The sequence below is a fragment of the Lepisma saccharinum genome, chromosome 12 (assembly GCF_977018435.1).
Source record: "Lepisma saccharinum chromosome 12, izLepSacc3.1, whole genome shotgun sequence".
Classification (NCBI taxonomy): domain Eukaryota; kingdom Metazoa; phylum Arthropoda; class Insecta; order Zygentoma; family Lepismatidae; genus Lepisma; species Lepisma saccharinum.
Window position 1 is genome coordinate 58,163,584 of NC_139240.1, and position 19,400 is coordinate 58,182,983.

Here is a 19,400-nt window from a genome sequence, read left to right on the forward strand (position 1 = left end):
TCCATAATTTATAATCCGATAGTACCCCTGTGACGTTCTGTGAGGCCCGTAGTACCTCGGAGGCCTCTGTCGACCTCCTTGGCGTAGTGGTTAGCACATCGCGCTTCGACGCCAGGGGTCCCGGATTCGAATCTAATCGGGTAAGACATTGATTTGTCCTTAATGAGAAAATTGAGAATTTAGTAAATGTGATAGTATATGTGAATACAAATATTGATTGATTGATTTGCTTCATTTACTTCGCTTCTTGTGCCACTTTTGGCTAATTTGCGAAGACAGGGATGAGTGATGAAATGATGAATGAACAATCACAAATATCCATGCCCAAGCCAGGATTCGAACCCAAACCTCTGGCGTTGAAGTTCGATGTGCTAACCACTACGCCAAGGAGGCCGGCTTGTGGAAACAAAGAAAGAGATCCTCTTATGGGTTTTCCTTTCACATTTAAAAAAAGACAGAAAAGCAAAAATATACCAAATCTGTCAATCAATTCTTTCTTTGTAACTCTTTCACTATGCAATTCTTCTTTAGCATGCAACGTTTCTTATTAAAATCATAATACGATTTATGAAATGATGAAATCTGAAATTCTAATGGGAACACGGACAACCTTCTTTGTAATATATCGGTCAGGTTTCAGAAACATGAATTTTTACAATACGTTTGCATGTGCAATTTTCCCTCTTTTAAAAGTAGCATGTTTTAATTATGTTACTAATCATTAAAGGAATTCCTCAATACCATCCCGAAGTATGATAATTAATATTTACCCCTCAAAGTAATGAAACACTTTCCCTCTCTGAAACTCGCATAGAAATGATAGCGGCCGTTTGCTTCGGCCAAGCCCCGAACGAACATAACCGAAGGGGCACCGAGCATAACCGATCCTCCCACATGACGTCACACGCTCGTGCATGATCGGCAATTTTCGGATGGCGCTACCTTATAGTATATTAAGTTACCTTGGATCAATTCACATCATCACTCTTTTAAACTTTTATGTAAAGACAAAACACAATCGTAATTCCCATGCCAACCAATACTACAAGATATGTACATACCGGTAAGTCAATATCCGGACATTTTCAGTGATTGGTCTAACAATAAATACCACATAATCACATACTAACGATTATTTGAACAATAAACATTTAAGCAAAAAGGAAAGGACGTGTCACTCTCCCATGCGGAAATCGCCTTTAAATTTAAAGTTAGGTGAAAACAAATGTCACAGTTGTTTTCCTGGTGAAATTCTAGCCCATTTTGATATGTCGCACGGCCCCCTTCCCATTTAAATTTCTGAAGTTGAATTCAAGATGGCGGGCATCAAGATGGCTGCCGACCATGCGGGTGACGTCAATGTGGTTCCCCCTTGGCCTGATAACGATTGGTCATCGCCATTTTCACGTTCCATGCCGCAGTGGCCTTGTACTGGGGGTGTTAGGTGACTTATTGAGCCACCCTGTACAGAGCTGTCCTGTCATGGCTCTATGAGCGTCCCACAATTGGCAGAAGTGTGGTATGGTTGGTGGACTACAATGTGATCCTCCCAGCTAGATCCGAGGGATCCGATGATCAACGACAGGTGCGGTCCTCCATTCATATTGGGGGTTAGGCGTAGAGCTGACAACTCTGCACAGTAAAAAGACATGTCAAGAATCACCAATATGAGGCCATGGATGTTCCCACGGTAAAATTCCGGAGGTAAAATAGTCTCCCATTCGGATCTCCGGGCAGGGACTACTTTGGAAGATCCCTGGACTAAGAATAAGATCTACATTAGGAATAAGGATATTAAATTAGGCACATGGAATGTTCTGAGTCTTTACCGGCCTGGGACATTTCAGTGTACAGTTAATGAGATAGTTAAGTACAAATTAGATATAGTAGCTGTCCAGGAAGTTAGGTGGCCAGGAGAAGGTAATTGTAAAATTAAAAATTATGTTCTTTCTATGATGGTACTGAAAATCATAATTTTGGAACAGGCTTCTTCATAAATAATAGAATTATCTCGGCCCTTAAAACAGTAGAATGTATTAATGATAGGAAATCATATGCAGTTTTACAAGATAGGTGGTGCAAAATTATTTTAATAAACATTCATGCACCAACGGAAGATAAAGATGATAATATTAAAGATGATTCTTATGCAGAGTTAGAACAGGTCTTTGATAAATTTTCCCAACATGATATGAAAATTCTGTTAGGTGACTGTAATGCATAGATGGCAAAGAAGAGGCATTTAAACCCACGATTGGTAAAGAAAGTCTTCATGAATTAAGTAATGATAATGGTATAAGATTGATTAATTTTGCAACCTCAAAGAATTTAATTGTGAAAAGTACCACTTTTAAACATAAAGATATCCATAAATATACCTGGTCTTCTCCAGATGGTAAAACTCATAATCATATAGATCATATTCTCATTGATAAAAGAAGGCATACAAATATAATTGACGTTCGTTCACATAGAGGTGCTGACTGTGCCAGTGACCATTATTTAGTAATTGCTAAATTAAGAGAAAGACTCTCGGTGATAAATCATAAGCAACAAAATCTAAAAGCTCTAAAATTTAATACAGGAAAATTTGCTTATGATATAATTAAGAAAGATTATCAAATTAAACTGTCAAATAGATTCGATATTTTGCAGGATTTAAATGATGATGAAAATATAAATGAAACAGATGTAAATAAGAATTGTGAGCACATACGTAATGCAATAGAATCAGCAGCTAAAGAAAGTAAACCAAGAAAAAGTAAGCCATGGTTTGATAATGAATGTCATAATCTAATAGAAATAAGAAATCAGGCTAGACTTAGGTGGTTAAATAACTCTGATGATACAAATCTAAGCAATTATAATAGAATAAAGCGAGAAGTTAACCGCACGTTAGAAGTAAAAAAAGAGATTACTTGAAAAGTAAAATTAACGAAATTGAAACAGGCAGCAAAAATAAAAATATCAGAGATTTATATAAAGGTGTAAATGAATTTAGAAAGGAGGTGGCAACCTAAAATAAACTTGATAAAAGATAAAAACTGCAATTTCTTGGCTGGCCCAAGCGATATTTTAAATAGATGGAAGAACTACTTTAATGACCTTTTAAATGTTCATGTAGGAGATAAATCAGAAGTAAATGAAGTACACACAGCAGAACCTTTAGTTCCAGAACCTAACTTGACTGAAGTTAAAGATGCTATTAAAAGGCTAAAAAAATAAAGCGCCTGGCATTGATTTGATACCAACTGAGTTAATTAGTAATTATGGCGGGAATTCGTTAATATGTCAAATTTATAAATTAATTTGTTTAATATGGAATAAAGAAGAAATCCCTCAACAGTGGAAAGAATCCATAATTGTTCCTGTGTTTAAAAAAGGTGATAAAATGAACTGCAATAATTACCGTGGGATTTCTCTACTCTCAACAACATATAAAATATTATCTAACATTCTTTTAGCAAGACTAATCCCATATGCTAAAGAAATTATAGGTGATTATCAATGTGGATTTAAACGTAACAGATCAAATTTTTCACATCAGACAGACACTTGAGGAAAAGTGGGAATACAATCAAAATGTCCATCAGCTATTCATTGATTTTAAGAAAAGCATATGATTCAAAAGAGATAAATTATATAATATATTAGTAGAGTTTGGAATACTGAAAAAGTATGCACCAGTGAAAGAGAAAGTAAAATTCGTGTGGATATTAATATTGTCTGACAAATTTACAATTCATGATGGGTTAAAACAAGGAGATGCATTATCTCCATTGCTCTTTAATTTTGCCTTAGAATACGCTGTTAGGAAGGTAAAAGAAACTAACGAAGGACTAAAATTAAACGGTGTGACTCAACTGTTAGCATATGCATATGATGTAGACTTTTACTGGGGTATGATGTAAATACAATTAAGAATAATGCTAAAATATTTTTCAAAACTGCTAAAGAGATAGGTTTGAAAGTTAGCAAAGAGAAAACTAAATATATGCTTACAGGCCGAAAGCAAGTGTTAGGTAATAATAAAAATCTAATTACTGAAAACAACTCGTTTGAACCAGTTTTCAAAATCAAGTACTTAGGAGTAATACTAACAAATGAAAATGATATTAAAAAGGAAATAAAAAGCAGGCTTAATTCAGGAAATGTATGTTACTTTTCTCTTCATAAACTTTTGTCTTCTCGTTTAATACCTAAAAAACTAAAAGTGAAAATATACAAAACAGTAATTTTGCCTGTAATATTATATGGATGCGAAACTTGGTCCCTTACATTGAAAGAGGAACATAAATTGAGAGTATTTTAAAATAAGGTCCTTAGGAAAATATTTGGACCTAAAAGGGATGAGGAGACAGGTGAGTGGAGAAGGTTGCATATTTTAGAAGTACATATTTTGTATTCATGTCCAGATATTATTAGAATGATTAAATCAAGAAGACTTAGGTGGGCAGGCCATGTGGCACGAATGAGAGAGGAAAGAAGAGTTTACAGGATTCTTGTTTGGAAACCTGATGGTAAGAGACTTCTAGGAAGGACAAGACGAAGATGGAGGGATAATGTTGAGATGGACCTAAAGGAAATCAGTAGGGATGGAAAAGAGTATATAGATCTTTCTCAGGATAGGGACAGATGGAAGGCCTGTGTTTCTGCAGCCATGAACTCTCGGTTCAAGAAGGCTAGAGAGTTAGTTAGTTCATAATGAATACTTTATCATCAGGCACGTATCTAGAAACATGTTTCGGGGGGGCGCGAACCAAGTGTCTGATAATAATAATGTTTAAACTAAAATAATTATAATTACGTTAAATTAATTAAAACATTATTAATTGAAGTATTCAAATTAATTAATATTTTTATTAGGAGGACAATATAAGAAGAGTGATATAACAGCACAGCACATATTCACTATCTAGCTTACGTGTAGTTAAGGTCGACAAAATTATTTTAAAGAAATGCTCTGGCAAGGAAATTAATGTCAAATAAATAAAAATTGAATATTTATTGAATATAAAAAAGAATGTTAGATCCAGTTGACTAAAAGTAAAGTTCCTGGTGATATTTTATGAATGTTACGTTATAAGTAGTAACAAATATTGCATAAATCTACTTTGGTAATGTCATTCAAAGTTGTATGATCACAATATAATCCTTGCCTTCCAATAAGTTTGGCGGAAATAAATAACTCTTGATTAAACAGCAAATATATTTTCATTACTTAATTTCAGTTATATTATTACTTCTTTATTTAATTTTGTACGTAGTAAGTCTTCCGGAGAGGGGGGGACCCCCATAAATACGTTCTTGGTTATCATCTACTTTAGTTATTTTGTACAGATGGATACTTTAGAAAGAACCCACATATAACTGGTTCACTATATCCGACGTTCTCTAAACCCGAAATGAATTAAGGTTGGTAGTGACAGAGGAAATATAAGACCTAAGGCTCAAGTGGTCCTTTCTACTGTTAATGTCCTACAAACCTTGACTCCCACATACTTTCCCCTTACCACAATTATTTCCCAGTTTCAGCAGGTGAGTTTGAATACTCTAGCTTTACCATACATGCAATCATCATTTTCTGTTGCATGCTGTTCATGTCTATGCCTTATTTTGCAGGGAGACCGGTTCGAAGCTCGGCATGTCATCCACCCTGTCCTGCACGGTGTTCGCTTCCCAAGTCGCCCTCCTGGTTCTCTCTTTAGCCTCGGCGAATGCCGAAGGGGATGAAGCCTGCGAAACGCTACCATCAGAGATCCACATAGTGAAAGGTAAGTTTCATTGATCTGCTATATTTTGCTTCGCTATTTGTGCCACTTTTGGCTAGTTTGCGAAGATAGGATGAGTGATGATGGGATGAAAATATCACTCACAAATATCCATGCCCAGGCCAGGATTCGAACCCGGGACCCCTGGCGTCGTAGCGCGATGTGCTAACCACTCCGCCACAGGGGTCGGCGGCAATTAAGACAAAATGACCCACTTTTTTCACCGATGAAAAATACCAAAATAAAATGGAAATACAATCCTTACATTTTGTAACACCATTAAGCCTTGTTTTCATGATATGAAAAACTCAATATGCTGACCAGGCAGAAATTTATTTTATTATAAAACATAAACTAAACGTAACGTTTCAACCTTCTAGCAAGGTCTTTTTTGCTAGTTTGCAACTCTTACCGCGGGTGAGGCACAAGCAATTCCTGCATCGCGTTTCGGCAGGCCACAGCACCGCGTAAACTTTCCAGGCGAAATGTGCGTAAACGACACGAGTCCACGAAGAGACACTCTACCAGCGAATCGCTTCTCTTCCTTCGACGTTGAACCAGCGCAGTCGAAAAGGAAGCAGAAAACATTCTAAATGGAGCGGATTCATGCCTTCAGATTTAAAAAATATTTTATCCTTTCATATAACATGCGGAAAGCAACAAATACATGAAATATGCTATGAGAACTCTGAAAAAAACAAACTATGCAAGCCGTGCTTGCCAAGCCTCTCATTAGCGTACGTTACTGCCATTTCGTTCCACACACACTATCAGTTTTTTGGGTAGGCACTTGAGTTACCTCTTCCCGGGATCCGATCCTTTAAGTTGATTGAGGGTGCGTGGGGATTGGTTGGAAGACTTTTGCTTTCGATTACACCCAAAGGAAATTAATCTCACGCTGACATATCCGATGATCTGGAGGGACAAAGAATATCCCCGTTGTTGTTTTTAGAGCGAATGCGCCCTGTGCCCCATTCGATGATTCCATCATAATTGAATCGTAAAGCAGGGGTTGTAAGATGGTTGAAGTCACGTGTGCAACGATACTTCACACTGAATATACATTGTACGCGAAGGATGAGCAGACTTTAACACAATTTTAAAATTAAATTGCAAGTCCTCAGCGCTCAACTCGTTTTCATAATGTTATTATACTTACATTGCAAGAATTAAACAACACAACTCAACTTCCAAAATATTATTTCACTTTATAACATTTGATATAAGTTCATTTTCGATTTATGACACAAGACATTTTAAGTCAATCTTCTTACATATAACAAAAACTAATCGAAATCAACAACGTAAAACAAATATCGACATTGATACAGCGTTCTTAATCTCAATAGTTCCCTGTTAATTTTATAAACTTGTTCACAATAGAAATCAAGTAAATATTAGTTATTTGTGAATGTAAAGACAGTCACACGTGTTACCTCTGATGCAACAACTAGTTATATCCAGTGTTGCAAAATCGCCCGATTCATTCCTGCACCCTGTATATCAGGTGGCCGCGGTGGCTCAGCCGGTAACGCGTCTGACTACCATGCTAAAGGTCCCGGGTTCGATCCCCGGCCGGTTCAAATCCGGGAACTTTTCTAACGGTGGAAGCGGTCCCGGCGCATACCCAGCGTCGAATAACATGGGTACCTGGGGGAAACCCTGGGGGGTAAAGGCGGTCAAGGGCGTGATGCTGATCACATCACCCCCACTCACGACCGGATCAAGAAAGTGTGGGGCGTTACCCCCACACCCCGCACACCTATACGCCTTCATGGCGTGGTGCTATGCACAGGGGAACACTTTACCTTTACCTTTACCCTGTATATCAATAGAGTACGCTGAATTCAAAATGTAAGTTTCCAGACATGAGATTGGATTAAAATATTCATAAAGAACTGATTTTATAGAATTATAAAATGCTTTGTGGTGGCTGCTAACAAATGAAAAACGTTTATCTGTAGTATGACTTACCCTGAATGCAAGAAAAGCATTAACGAAAATATGTTACGTGTGTGACCCTTTTAAAATGTATGACAATTTGACTTGATTGTCTGTGAAGCATATAGGCTACAGATGCCAGTATTTTTTGTTGATGAAATATGCAAATTATATGCATTCACAAGCATTTAAACATTAATGCAATTAGTAACTATATTAAACACTAGCTGATTGCCCGGCGTTGCCCGGGTATTTATTTATCCCAATCTTCTATTAGACAAAAAATAATAAATTTAACTATAGTGTAAAATGAATTTGGAGTTGAACGGCATTGGGAGTGTCACTATTCATCTTAGCGACCCCGAAAACTATGGATTCCATACAAATATCGGTCGATTCGATTATTTTTACATGTCAGCCCCTTCCCACCCCCACCCCTAGGTGTGCCAGGGGTGTCTTACCCCCACAGTATTTCTTTCGAGATTGCAAGTGATACGTGTACCAAGTTTGATTGAAATCGCTCCAGGCGTTCGAGAGTTATGCTGGAACAAACATACACACATACATCCATTCTTATCTATTAGAATATAATTAATTAATATTTTTCAGATTAATTCATATTGTTACTTTTTCCAGAATAGCCTACATATAAAACTTTGTTTCGTGATGAATTTTGATAACTGTTCAGTAGAAATTTGGGGGAGGGGTGAGGAAGAACCCCTAACCCCACTTAGAGCCGCCTATGAGTCTAAGGAATACTACTTTTCCATAGTTTTCCTTTTCGAAAGGTAAGTTCATATAATCGAAAGCATGAACCTGCAGATGAGAATATTTCCATACTATGCAAATGCCTTGTTCCCTGAGTGGTATTCTTGGAAAGCTCCGTCTAGAGTTTCAGCCCATTTGCACAAGCATCAACAGTGATTTTTTTCCTGTTTGCACGAAACAAAGGGTGAAGTGCAATGAAACGGGTGATTGACTGTTTAATGCATCAGAGTGTTTTGTCTTTTGACTCATTCCGAATGCAATTACTAGAAGGAATGACCAATCAATGCATTCTGTGGTGTGTTGATGTTGGAGCTTGGAATTCCTACAAGGCACACATACTTCAACAGTGAACGAAGGTAAACACGCTGTCATTGGCCTCCATGTTTCAACATTTCCAGCTATTGTTCCTTTTGACGTCACCCAGTGTGTGCACTTCACATGGAGGAAACATGTTTAATTTCTGTTCAGCTTCTTGGCACTAGCCAATAGAATCTCACGTGTCTCTCGCTCTTGTCGGTGGTAGATCTGAGCTGTACCTAACTCTATGACGTCACGTTTCAGGGTGGCCACTCTAGGACCATGATAAAATTCTAATTCACGGTGTTCAAGGCGAACTATCCAAAAATTTCAACCTTACGTATTACCGCCTCTCACCACTCACACAAATAATTCACAATATAAATGTAAAGTTCCCCGTGCATATAGCACCGTGCCATGAAGGCACATTTAGAGGATGTGGGGGTAGCGCCCCGCACATCCTCGATCTCGGCCATGTTGAAGGTGGTGTGATGAGCACCACGCTCCGACCGCCTTTACCACCCAGGGTTACCCCCAGGTACACATTCAGGCTGGGTGATCCCCAGACATGCGGGGACAAGGGCTGGGAAAATTCCGACAGATCACCCACCCCGGGAATCGTACCCGGGTCTCCCGCGCGGAAGTCAAACGCCCACCGACTACACCACCGCGTCTCTAACTTGTATAAAGGGTCTGTGTGATTCCAATGTATCCAAAAATTCGAATTCAATTCACATTTCACATATTCAGACTCGTAATACATCTACATACACAAACAATTCACAAATGCTACGGGCAGTAGTGGCGATTAAAAAAGGAGTGCACTTTTTGCCCCCGCACTATGACCTCTTAATGCTAAGCCTTGTCTTCGCTCCCCAGTTTTGGTTCCCAATCGCCTTTACTGGTTAAAGGATATACTAATCTACGAAAAATTGTTAATTGTACAAGAATTTCAAACTGAAATTTACTTAATCAACATCAAGATATCTTGCAATGATCTTGCGTCTGTCAGATAGATTCTCCAAAGGTCACTAGCAAAATTAAATCTATTAAGAGAATTCAGTTTTATTTTCCACGCAGCTTTCTTTTTGTTCCTTGATAAAAATAAGAGCTGAACTGCGAAAAACTTGCCTCAGAGCATTTATAAATATGTATAAATACAATGGATTTTAAAAAGTAGCAATTTTCCACTTCTACGGAGAAAATTACGTAGAATTCCCGGAGCCAATAAGTCATTCACAATTCCCGGAATTCCCCGTCAAATAATAAATGAAGTGCGGTCGGGAGAACGTGGCTCCCACGGTAGATAAGTAGAATGCTGGCGCGGCTGGGGAGGCAATTTGTCAACAGTGGCGTCGCCCGCGGCAGTGAGGGAAAGTAAAAGTTCGCGGGTATCTAAAAAATATTTCAAAGTTCTTCTTTCAACCGATGTAACATTTGTTCTCATACCCCGTTGCTACGAGAAATAAAAAGTTGTTGAAACTGCTATATTATTTTATATGCACCCTGTATATGTGGTGTGTGTGTATGATGGTGTGTGTGTGAGTGGGTCTACTTAAATTATTGTCCTTTATATCCTTTAATTCTACACGCATATTTTAGCCATTTTAAGATCATAAACGCATTTTCTCAACTTCTCACTGAATAAAAATTGCTGTCTAATTGAAGACTAAAATTGGTAAACGTTGTAAGTGCCACAAGAATTCAAACACCCTTTTCCACGTTAAACTGTGAAATGTGCCATGCTTGATAATGTGGTAAACGTGAAAAGTGGCTGGTAGCCCTCTAAGTAGTTCAAAGAGCGTGTAAAAAGCCACTAGTGTGAATGTTGGTACGGGTTGATGTGCTGAACGAAGCGATTTCCCAACACGTTTACCACTTTTAGTCCTCAATTATTACCATTAGGAATGTAGATATTTGGGTCTACAACTTTGAAATTGCTGTCCAAGGCACAAAATTATTTACTGTGATAAATAACGTTATTTACGACACTAGAATATTGCATTTGTGACTTGATCCACATTTTTGTCACTGTAAAATCTGAAATTTTGAAATGTTGTACAGTTTGGATGTAAATAATTCTGCTATAAAAATATTGTCTTTCAGAGGAGTATGATGAACTTGGACGTCTACAAAGAACTTGTAATGGAGACATCGCTGTGAATAAGTGCGAAGGCACCTGTAATTCTCAAGTCCAGCCGAGCGTTGTCACACCAACGGGATTCTTAAAGGTAGGATTGGTTGATTGAGCTGGGTTTTAAGTCTATTGTACGCACAGAAAAGCTAATCGGGGCTGGACTTTAAGTATAAAATGGGATCCCTAAAGAGTGAAGTGATTCTTTTTAGACTATTTTTGGGCCCGCTTTAGATGAAAGCATTTCCCTTAGCATTTTTGCTGTCATAAATGCTTCCAAAATTTGTATAGCTTTTTTATAGCAGACAATACTTCACACGGAAGCACTTCCTGTAACATTCCGGTTAGCGATTGCGATGCGATGTGTGCAGAGAACGCTTACTCCAGGTTTACAATTGTAACAATTCATTTATTCTTCCATGCGTGTACTGTATACCTTATAGAGTATGTATTTAAGCAGTGCCATTGATTTGTACCTAATACTTTTTTTTTATGAAACGTTATTCCTCTTGGTTGAATAGTTATCGGGTTTTAAAGATGCCAAGTGATACATTGTTTGCATCTCACACGGCCGCCATTACATGTGCACTCGTGACCCAGAGGGCGCTTCTAATTGGTTATGCTACGGAAATAGAACAGATTCCTTGATAAATGCCATAAGATTTTTAACTCTACACGGTAGCATTTTGGTCACGGCATAAATGTTGAGGAAAATGTATTCGTCTAAAACAGGCCTTCTTCTCTTTTCTTCCACACAGTGTGTATTCTGAAAAAAAAAATGCTTTTCTTTTGCTGTTTTTTCTACAGGAATGCTACTGCTGCAGAGAGAGCTACTTGCGAGAGCGCCATATTACCCTCTCTCACTGCTATGACCCCGATGGTTCACGTCTGCGCGGGGAAATGGAGTCGATGGACATCAAAATGAGAGAGCCAGTGGACTGCAAGTGCTTCAAATGCGGTGAATTCTCGCGATGATGTTGAGAGCTGCAAGCAACTACACACCCCCCTTCCTTCAAGCCATCCAGCCCTGCGTTTATGTAATTACAGAATAAAGTGATACAATTTAACCGTGTTCTTCTTAGCTCTGTATCAGTGATTACCTACATTGTTGTGATCATGTCTAACTTTTTGAACACCCCTTGTATATTTTATATACGAGGTGTGGCCCAAAAGTTATAAGCCTAGATATGGAATATTGTATTGGTGCTCATGAAACTTACGGACAGTCAGGTGGAAATTGCCGTTGCTATGGAAAATTGCTAAAATCACCATAGTTTATATTCCTTCTTTTGATACATATGCTAGACAATGGTGAAAAACAAAAGACATCACGATACAGGCTTGTTCTCCAGGATATGTATTTCAGTGTGTTTTTAGTAAGTTTCTAAAAACGGTGATTATCATCTGACTCTAACAAGTTTATCAAACTTGGTGAAGATCCAATACAGGCGAATAAGCACTGGCAGGAGCTTCTGACTAAGGGAAAGACCCATGCATTGCTTAGTAATTGCAGGCATCTTGAAAAATAACGAACTTATCATTGCTCTTAAAACAGCAGAATTTCCAATAAAAGAGTATCATGTGGTGCAAAAAATTTTTAATAAATATTCATGGCCAAACAGAAGATAAAAATAATTAAAAGTGAATGTTATAATGAATTGAGACAGGTCTTTTGATAAATTTCAGAAATATGACCTGAACATTCTGTTTGGTGATTATAACACACAGGTTAATAAACCCAATAGTGATAAAAAGAGCCTTCATGAACTAAATAATGATAACGGTATCAGGTTAATTAGTTTGCAACATCGAAGAATTTAGTTGTGAAAAATATCACTTGTCAACACAAAGATATCCATTGGTAACACGATTAAGCCTAGTTTCCATGACGGAAAAATACACTCAATGAAGCTTTTTGGTTTGGTTTCAAGTCTGAGGAAGACCCTGATAGAGGATTGAAAAGTCACGTTTATTAAGTTTTACTGAAATATAGACTGCCTTGGTCAGCATATGTAGTGTTTTTCAAAGATATCCTTAAATATACTTAATCTTCTCCAAACGGTAGGACACGCAATCAGATTGATCATGTTTTAATTGATAAAACAAGCAAACAAGTATGATAGATGTGAGTTCGTGTACACGTAATCACTGTGATCATTCATTGCTGAATTAAGAGAGAAAATCTCAATAGTAAATCATAAACAACAATAAACAAAAAGATTAAAATTTGATACATGAAGGTTGCAGTCTGTGATGTGCCGTATACTATACGTTTACGTCTACATGCGTTGTCTACACGTAATCTACACGTAGATTACATTGGGTTGTAGTTTACATAGACTACGTAGACAATCTAAAGTACATTAAAATTAATTTTCAAGGCTTTCATGAAAGGAAAGTGACATTTTCAACTATATTGGTTCCTAATGAACTGACAACAATCCTATTTCCAACAAAATTTCTCTTCTCTTCTATCAACTATGAAAGAAGATAAATTGTATGCAAGAAAAAGCAACAGATGGCAGTCGTGAGGCAAAAGTAGTCTTTTCCTCATAAAACACTAGAATATTTCCTAGGTTGTGTTCTTTCCTAGGTGAGAAATTGTTCGAATTTGCAAGGAAGAGTACGAAAGGTTCTTCTCACACATTACCAACTGATACGCACTATAATTTTGTTTTACTTCCACATCGCCCTTTGCTAAGTTATCACCTTTCGCCATGTTGTTTACAATGATTACGTCATCTACGTGTATAAAATAGTCTACGTGTAGAGTGTGGATTATCGTTGTTTACGCGTAGACGCACATCACTGGTTGCAGTGATAGATTTAAAAAAATACTACTAGATTAAAATATCACGTATTTGATATGAAATCGATTTCATAGAAAAAATATCAGGTAGGTGTATATCAGTGGTGACGATTAAGAGGGCTTGGGGGGAGGTTGCCCCCCAAATGTTTGCAACTGTTTTCCTCCGCACTGTGTCCTCTTAATGCCATAGTCTTCCAAGAGAAAATAAACGGCTCTTGCTCCCCCCCCCCCTGTTTAGCACCAAATCGCCGCCATTGGACGTGCTTGTATATTTATCGTCGCTTTCCGTCACTTTTGGTTAATTCAACGATGAGGATGAGTGATGATTTGATAAATGATGAAGAGGCATTCACAAAAGAACACCCGTACCCAGGACGTGACTCGAACCTGGGGACTTCGGTGACGTGTTCATTCTCGATTCATATCCATCCTTATTAAAGGGAAAGGTTCTGCCTGTAGCTATTTTATTTCACCTAACCAAAGTAATACACCAAACAATGTCTCGAATATTTCAGTGTTCATCAAAAATACTTCACTTAGTATTCACGGATTTATACTAGAATGAAATTACAATTTGTATGAGAAAATGTGAATTCACTGGAGTGTCTCAAAGTAAAAAGTTCTGTCACGTGAACACATGAGAATTATAATAGCAGTAATGATTTAGTGCTAGGGTGACCATAATATTTTGACCCAAAAACGGAACATCTCAAGGAGAACAGTTGCCTCTCTCGTGAAAAATCGGTTAGGACTAATTATTAAATTGTTATAATTAATATATTATTATTATTTATTAAAGGATGGATCACATAAATGGTACATCATAAACAATAAATGAAATATGATCTCCCATTGTCAAAATGTACAGAGCATTCCCTGACATTCGCTACGAGACTCGGCGGCAAGCGACCCGGCATCAGCGCTTGTCTTTCCCGGTGAACGGGTCCGCGACAGTCGCACGCTACAGTCAGTTTTTCTCATTCTCCCTGCCTTCGCTCTCTTTCCCTTTCTGTTGACGTTGCAGACTGACGCCAGTATAATCCTCCCCTGGAAGTTGTGTTGTGTCGTGTCAGTGTGTTGAAGATTGTGGCTTAATATGGCACCACAAAAGTTTACATTACAACAAAGGATTTATCTTGTCGAGTGTCTTCGGAAAGAGGAATTGTGGAGAAGTGCGACTACGTCTTGAAACGAAGTTTCCTGGTGTTCCAGTTCCACATAGGACCACAATATTAAACCTCGTAAAAAAGTTTAGAGTAACAGGGTCAGTTCTGAATAAAAGTGGAAAGAAAAATGGGGAAATCTAAAAAATAAAGTATACAAAGACAATCCGCACACCATCCGTGAGTTAAAAGAGAGTATTGTATGAGAAATCGGGAGAATTGCAGTAGACGAACTTGCACGTGTAAATGCCAATTTCCTGGAGAGATGCCAGAAATGTGTTCCAGCAGAGGGACATCATTTTCAACACCTTCTGTACTCAAGGTTAGTACACAATATGAAAACTGTAATTTTAATAGCCGACTCTACTGACCGTCGCGGACCCCGTTCACCGGGAAAGAGAAGCGCTGAAGCCGGGCTGCTTGCCGCCGAGTCTCGTAGCGAATGTCAGGGAATGCTCTGTAATAATTATTATAATCTCGGTATGACCTATATAGTATTTCGGGTCCTTCTGATCAACCTCCCGTGTTAGTTACGCTGAAATTGAAGAGTGCAAGAAGTATTTAGCAGAAGAACAAATCTTCTTGAGAACAACTTTATTCTTCACCAACCGTTTAATAAATCTCCCCGAAAACCTTACCCCACACATCCGACATACAACGCGAGATTTGTCATTTGAGTTTGCGTCAAGACGCAGGAACTTTAAATTCTTGTTGCAATTCCGTATTGAAACTACATGTATCAACGCTTCTTGGCCATGCTTATTCACTGCTCTACAAATAACTGAACACAAAGCATGAAATGTCTCTCAAATTTAGACTTGGTTCTCAAGATAACTTCTAGACTTTTGTAAAACGGGACAAATGGTGGATTTTTAATAATATCAACAGGACGACTGGGACATGCTTCTGAAACGGAACTGTCCCGGTCAAAATGAGACGTATGGTCAATCAGTGCGAATAAGAATTACCACTTCAGCAGGTAAAATAATAAAGTTTAATATTATGGGTGGTTTTCGTCATGCATAGTTTCTGATTTTTACATATTTCTGTAACTTCATTACGTGGGGAGATCCAAAAAAAACCGGAATCGTTCTCTGGTGGGCAGACCCGTTCATGCTTCCGCCGCTAGATGCCTCTTTCGGGAATCCTATTTTTAAGCACCTCTCGCTTGTTTGTCAATTTTTGTGATGGCTGAAAAGTTTGAACAACGTGCGGCTGTGAAATTCTGATTTCTGTTAGAGAAAACGGCAGGGGAAATAGTTGTTATGCTTGAAACCGCTTGCAAGTAAGCTGCTCTGGGGAAAACACATGTTTAAGAGTGGTTTTCCCGCTTCAGGAATGGTGAATTGTCACTTGCAGATCCAACCTCGCCCTGGGCGACATGTCAAGACAATGCTGATTCCCTTTTCTGATGAGAACGGCATTGTTTACGCATAATACGTTCCTAACGGTCAAACTTTTAACTAAAAGTGCGCGACAAATCTCCTGCATAGCCAATAGCAGCGCACCGCAGCGGTGCCATGTCGAAATCTCATACGGAAAAGAGACAGCGTGGTTGAGCGAAACGGCTTGTCACGGAACTAGGCAACGCCGCACGTCTGTGATTCGCTGGTGCTGTTCAGCCGTTCAAGGCCATATGCAGGAGATTTGACGCGCACTCTAGGCGTGTACTGAAACGTCTGCATGACGCAGTGAGATGAAAACGCTTAGAATTGTGGGGAGTGGTGGCTTCACCATGACAACGCGCCAGCGCACAAAGCCTTGAGTGTGAAACAATTTTTAACTAAAAACAGCATGGCCATCGAAAGTACTTAGATGCAAAATGGCCATCACGTGATGTCAGTGTTTAAATGTCCATAACTATGATCCAGGTCCGGCTTTACATACAACTTCAGTTACAATTGTTATTATTTCTAGCAAGTTGTCTCAATCACCTTTGCAGGCAGAGGCCCAGTGCAATAGCACAGAAGCAAGATGTTATGTTAATAAAATACCTTCAAGTTGTGAACAAGCAAAACGGGATCAGGGTGTGCACTGCCACCAGAGGTAAACAAGCAAATGTTGAATATTCTGCTGCCTTACATAATGTTCGTATATTGAACACAGAACCTAAAATGTGTTAATAGACAAACATGTTCGACCCCCAATAACACATTTAAGTGTATAAACTGGAAATACGAAATAGTATGTTGTGTATTCCGCCACCCTACTAGAAAACTAAATGCATCATATCGATTTATGCACCAGAATGCATCGATTGATGCACTAAAGTGTGTTTTATGGCTTCAATCCATCAGATTCACATTTGATGCATTTGGGTGCATTTTTGTATGTCGTGAAAGAAACACCAAAGTGCATCATTTTATTCAAGTGAGGATTTCTTTCAGTCTAGATGCACTTCAATGCATCAGCTGATGCATTTTGATGCACCTTGATGCGTTTACATGCACCTTTTTTGATCATGCACTTAAACGTTTCGCCTGAGCTTCATAAACTCTGTAGCTCAGACGAAACGTTTAAGTGCATCATCGAAAAAGATTCATTCTGGTGCATCAAAATGCATCAAATGATGCATTGAAGTGCATCTCGACCGTAGTAAGTCCTAACTTGAATCAAGTGAATCACTTTGGTGTTTTTTCACGACATACAAAAATGCAACCAAATGCATCAATGTCAATCTGATTCTTTGAAGAAGCCATAAAACACACTTTAGTGCATCAATCGATGCATTCTGGTGCATAAATCGATATGATGCATTTAGTTCTCTCAGTGTACAATCACAGCCCCTCCCGAAACAAAAATCCTGTGTCATACTTGAGAGGATCAAACACGATCCTTTCAAATAAACCCAAAATGACGGGTTTAACTGTGCAAATTGAAGCACCAAAAGTACATCAACCTTGGATTGATACATTTAGAGTATTGTACGTACAGTCACCGGCATTACAAATGTGACACCTAGATCCTTAAATATCGGCTTCCCTGCGACGCGTTTCGTGTGTTGCCTAACTGACACGTATCTAGAAATATGTTCCGGGGGGGGTCCGAACCAAGTGTCTCAGGAATAATAATAATATTTTTATTGTAATAATAATAATAATAATAAATGTTTAAATTAAAATAATTATATTAAATAAAATTAATACTAATTACAATACATAAATTAATATTATACGAGTATTATTATTACATAATTACGTAAAAAGACTGTAGCTATAAAAATAGAGATATAACAGTGCATATTCATTACGTAGTTAACCTTTAGTTAAGATCGGAATAATTTACATAAAAACAAGTGCTCTGGCAAAGAGATGAATAACTGAATATTTATCGAATAACAAAAATGATGTCACATGTAGTTGGAGAAAAGTAAGTTTCTGATTTTAAAAAGTTCAGAGGAAATGAATAACCATCGATTATACAACAAATGCTAATATTTTCATTACTTAATTTTAGTACTTGGTAAGTGTTTCGGGGGGTCCGGGCCTATGGGGCCCCTCCTAAATACGTCCTTCGTGTCCCTCAAAGCCCTATGATCCTGATATAATCATTGTCTTCTAATAAGTTCAGAGGAAATTATACAACAACGGTTAAACGAATATATTTTTCATTATTTAATTTTAGTACTTGATAAATCTTTCGGGGGGCGGACCCCCTGTCCCCCTCCTCAATACATCCTTGTTGCCCAACTCCTAAGGCGATAAGCCAACTTTTAATGTAAACTTTTCAATAAGAAGTTCGGCTGTCGCCGCAGAATTACGCAACACGCATGATTCCATGCAGGGAATCACAGGGTTGTTATAAGGTCCAGGAACCCATAAATTCTAATGGGTTCTATTGGGTTCCGCTGACGGACCGAAACCTTTTTTTCTCGCACAATTTAAATTCGGTACAAGTTGCGTATTGTTTCATTGAAAAAAGTTCCTGGGCCGTATTTAAATTCATCCGGAAAAAAGGATCCTGGACCGAATTTAAATTCATTCTGGAAAAAGTTCCTGGACCGAATTTAAATTCATCCGGAAAAAAGGTTCCTGGACCGAATTTAAATTCATTCTGGAAAAAGTTCCTGGGCCGTATTTAAATTCATCCGGAAAAAAGGTTCCTGGACCGAATTTAAATTCATTCTGGAAAAAGTTCCTGGACCGAATTTAAATTCATCCGGAAAAAAGGTTCCTGGACCGAATTTAAATTCATTCTGGAAAAAGTTCCTGGACCGAATTTAAATTCATCCGGAAAAATATATTCCTGGACCCTATTTAAATTCATCCGGAAAAAGGTTCCTGGACCGAATTTAAATTCATTCTGGAAGAGTTCCTGGACCGAATTTAAATTCATTCTGGAAAAAGTTCCTGGACCGAATTTAAATTCATCCGGAAAAATATATTCCTGGACCCTATTTAAATTCATCCGGAAAAAAGGTTCCTGGACCGAATTTAAATTCATTCTGGAAAAGTCCCTGGACCGAATTTAAATTCATTCTGAAAAAAAGGTTCCTGGACCGAATTTAAATTCATTCT

The 19,400-nt window shown here is 38.1% G+C and overlaps 1 protein-coding gene across 1 annotated transcript in view; it reads left to right on the forward strand.

The window, feature by feature from the left end:
* LOC145996497 (uncharacterized) overlaps positions 1–19,400 on the forward strand; it is a 78,428-nt gene that overhangs the window by 5,129 nt on the left and 53,899 nt on the right. The window contains exons 2-4 of the mRNA XM_083132997.1: positions 5,623–5,774; positions 10,884–11,008; positions 11,719–11,869. Coding sequence (XP_082989123.1) covers positions 5,623–5,774; positions 10,884–11,008; positions 11,719–11,869 — 428 coding nt within the window. The remainder of the gene's footprint in view (positions 1–5,622; positions 5,775–10,883; positions 11,009–11,718; positions 11,870–19,400) is intronic.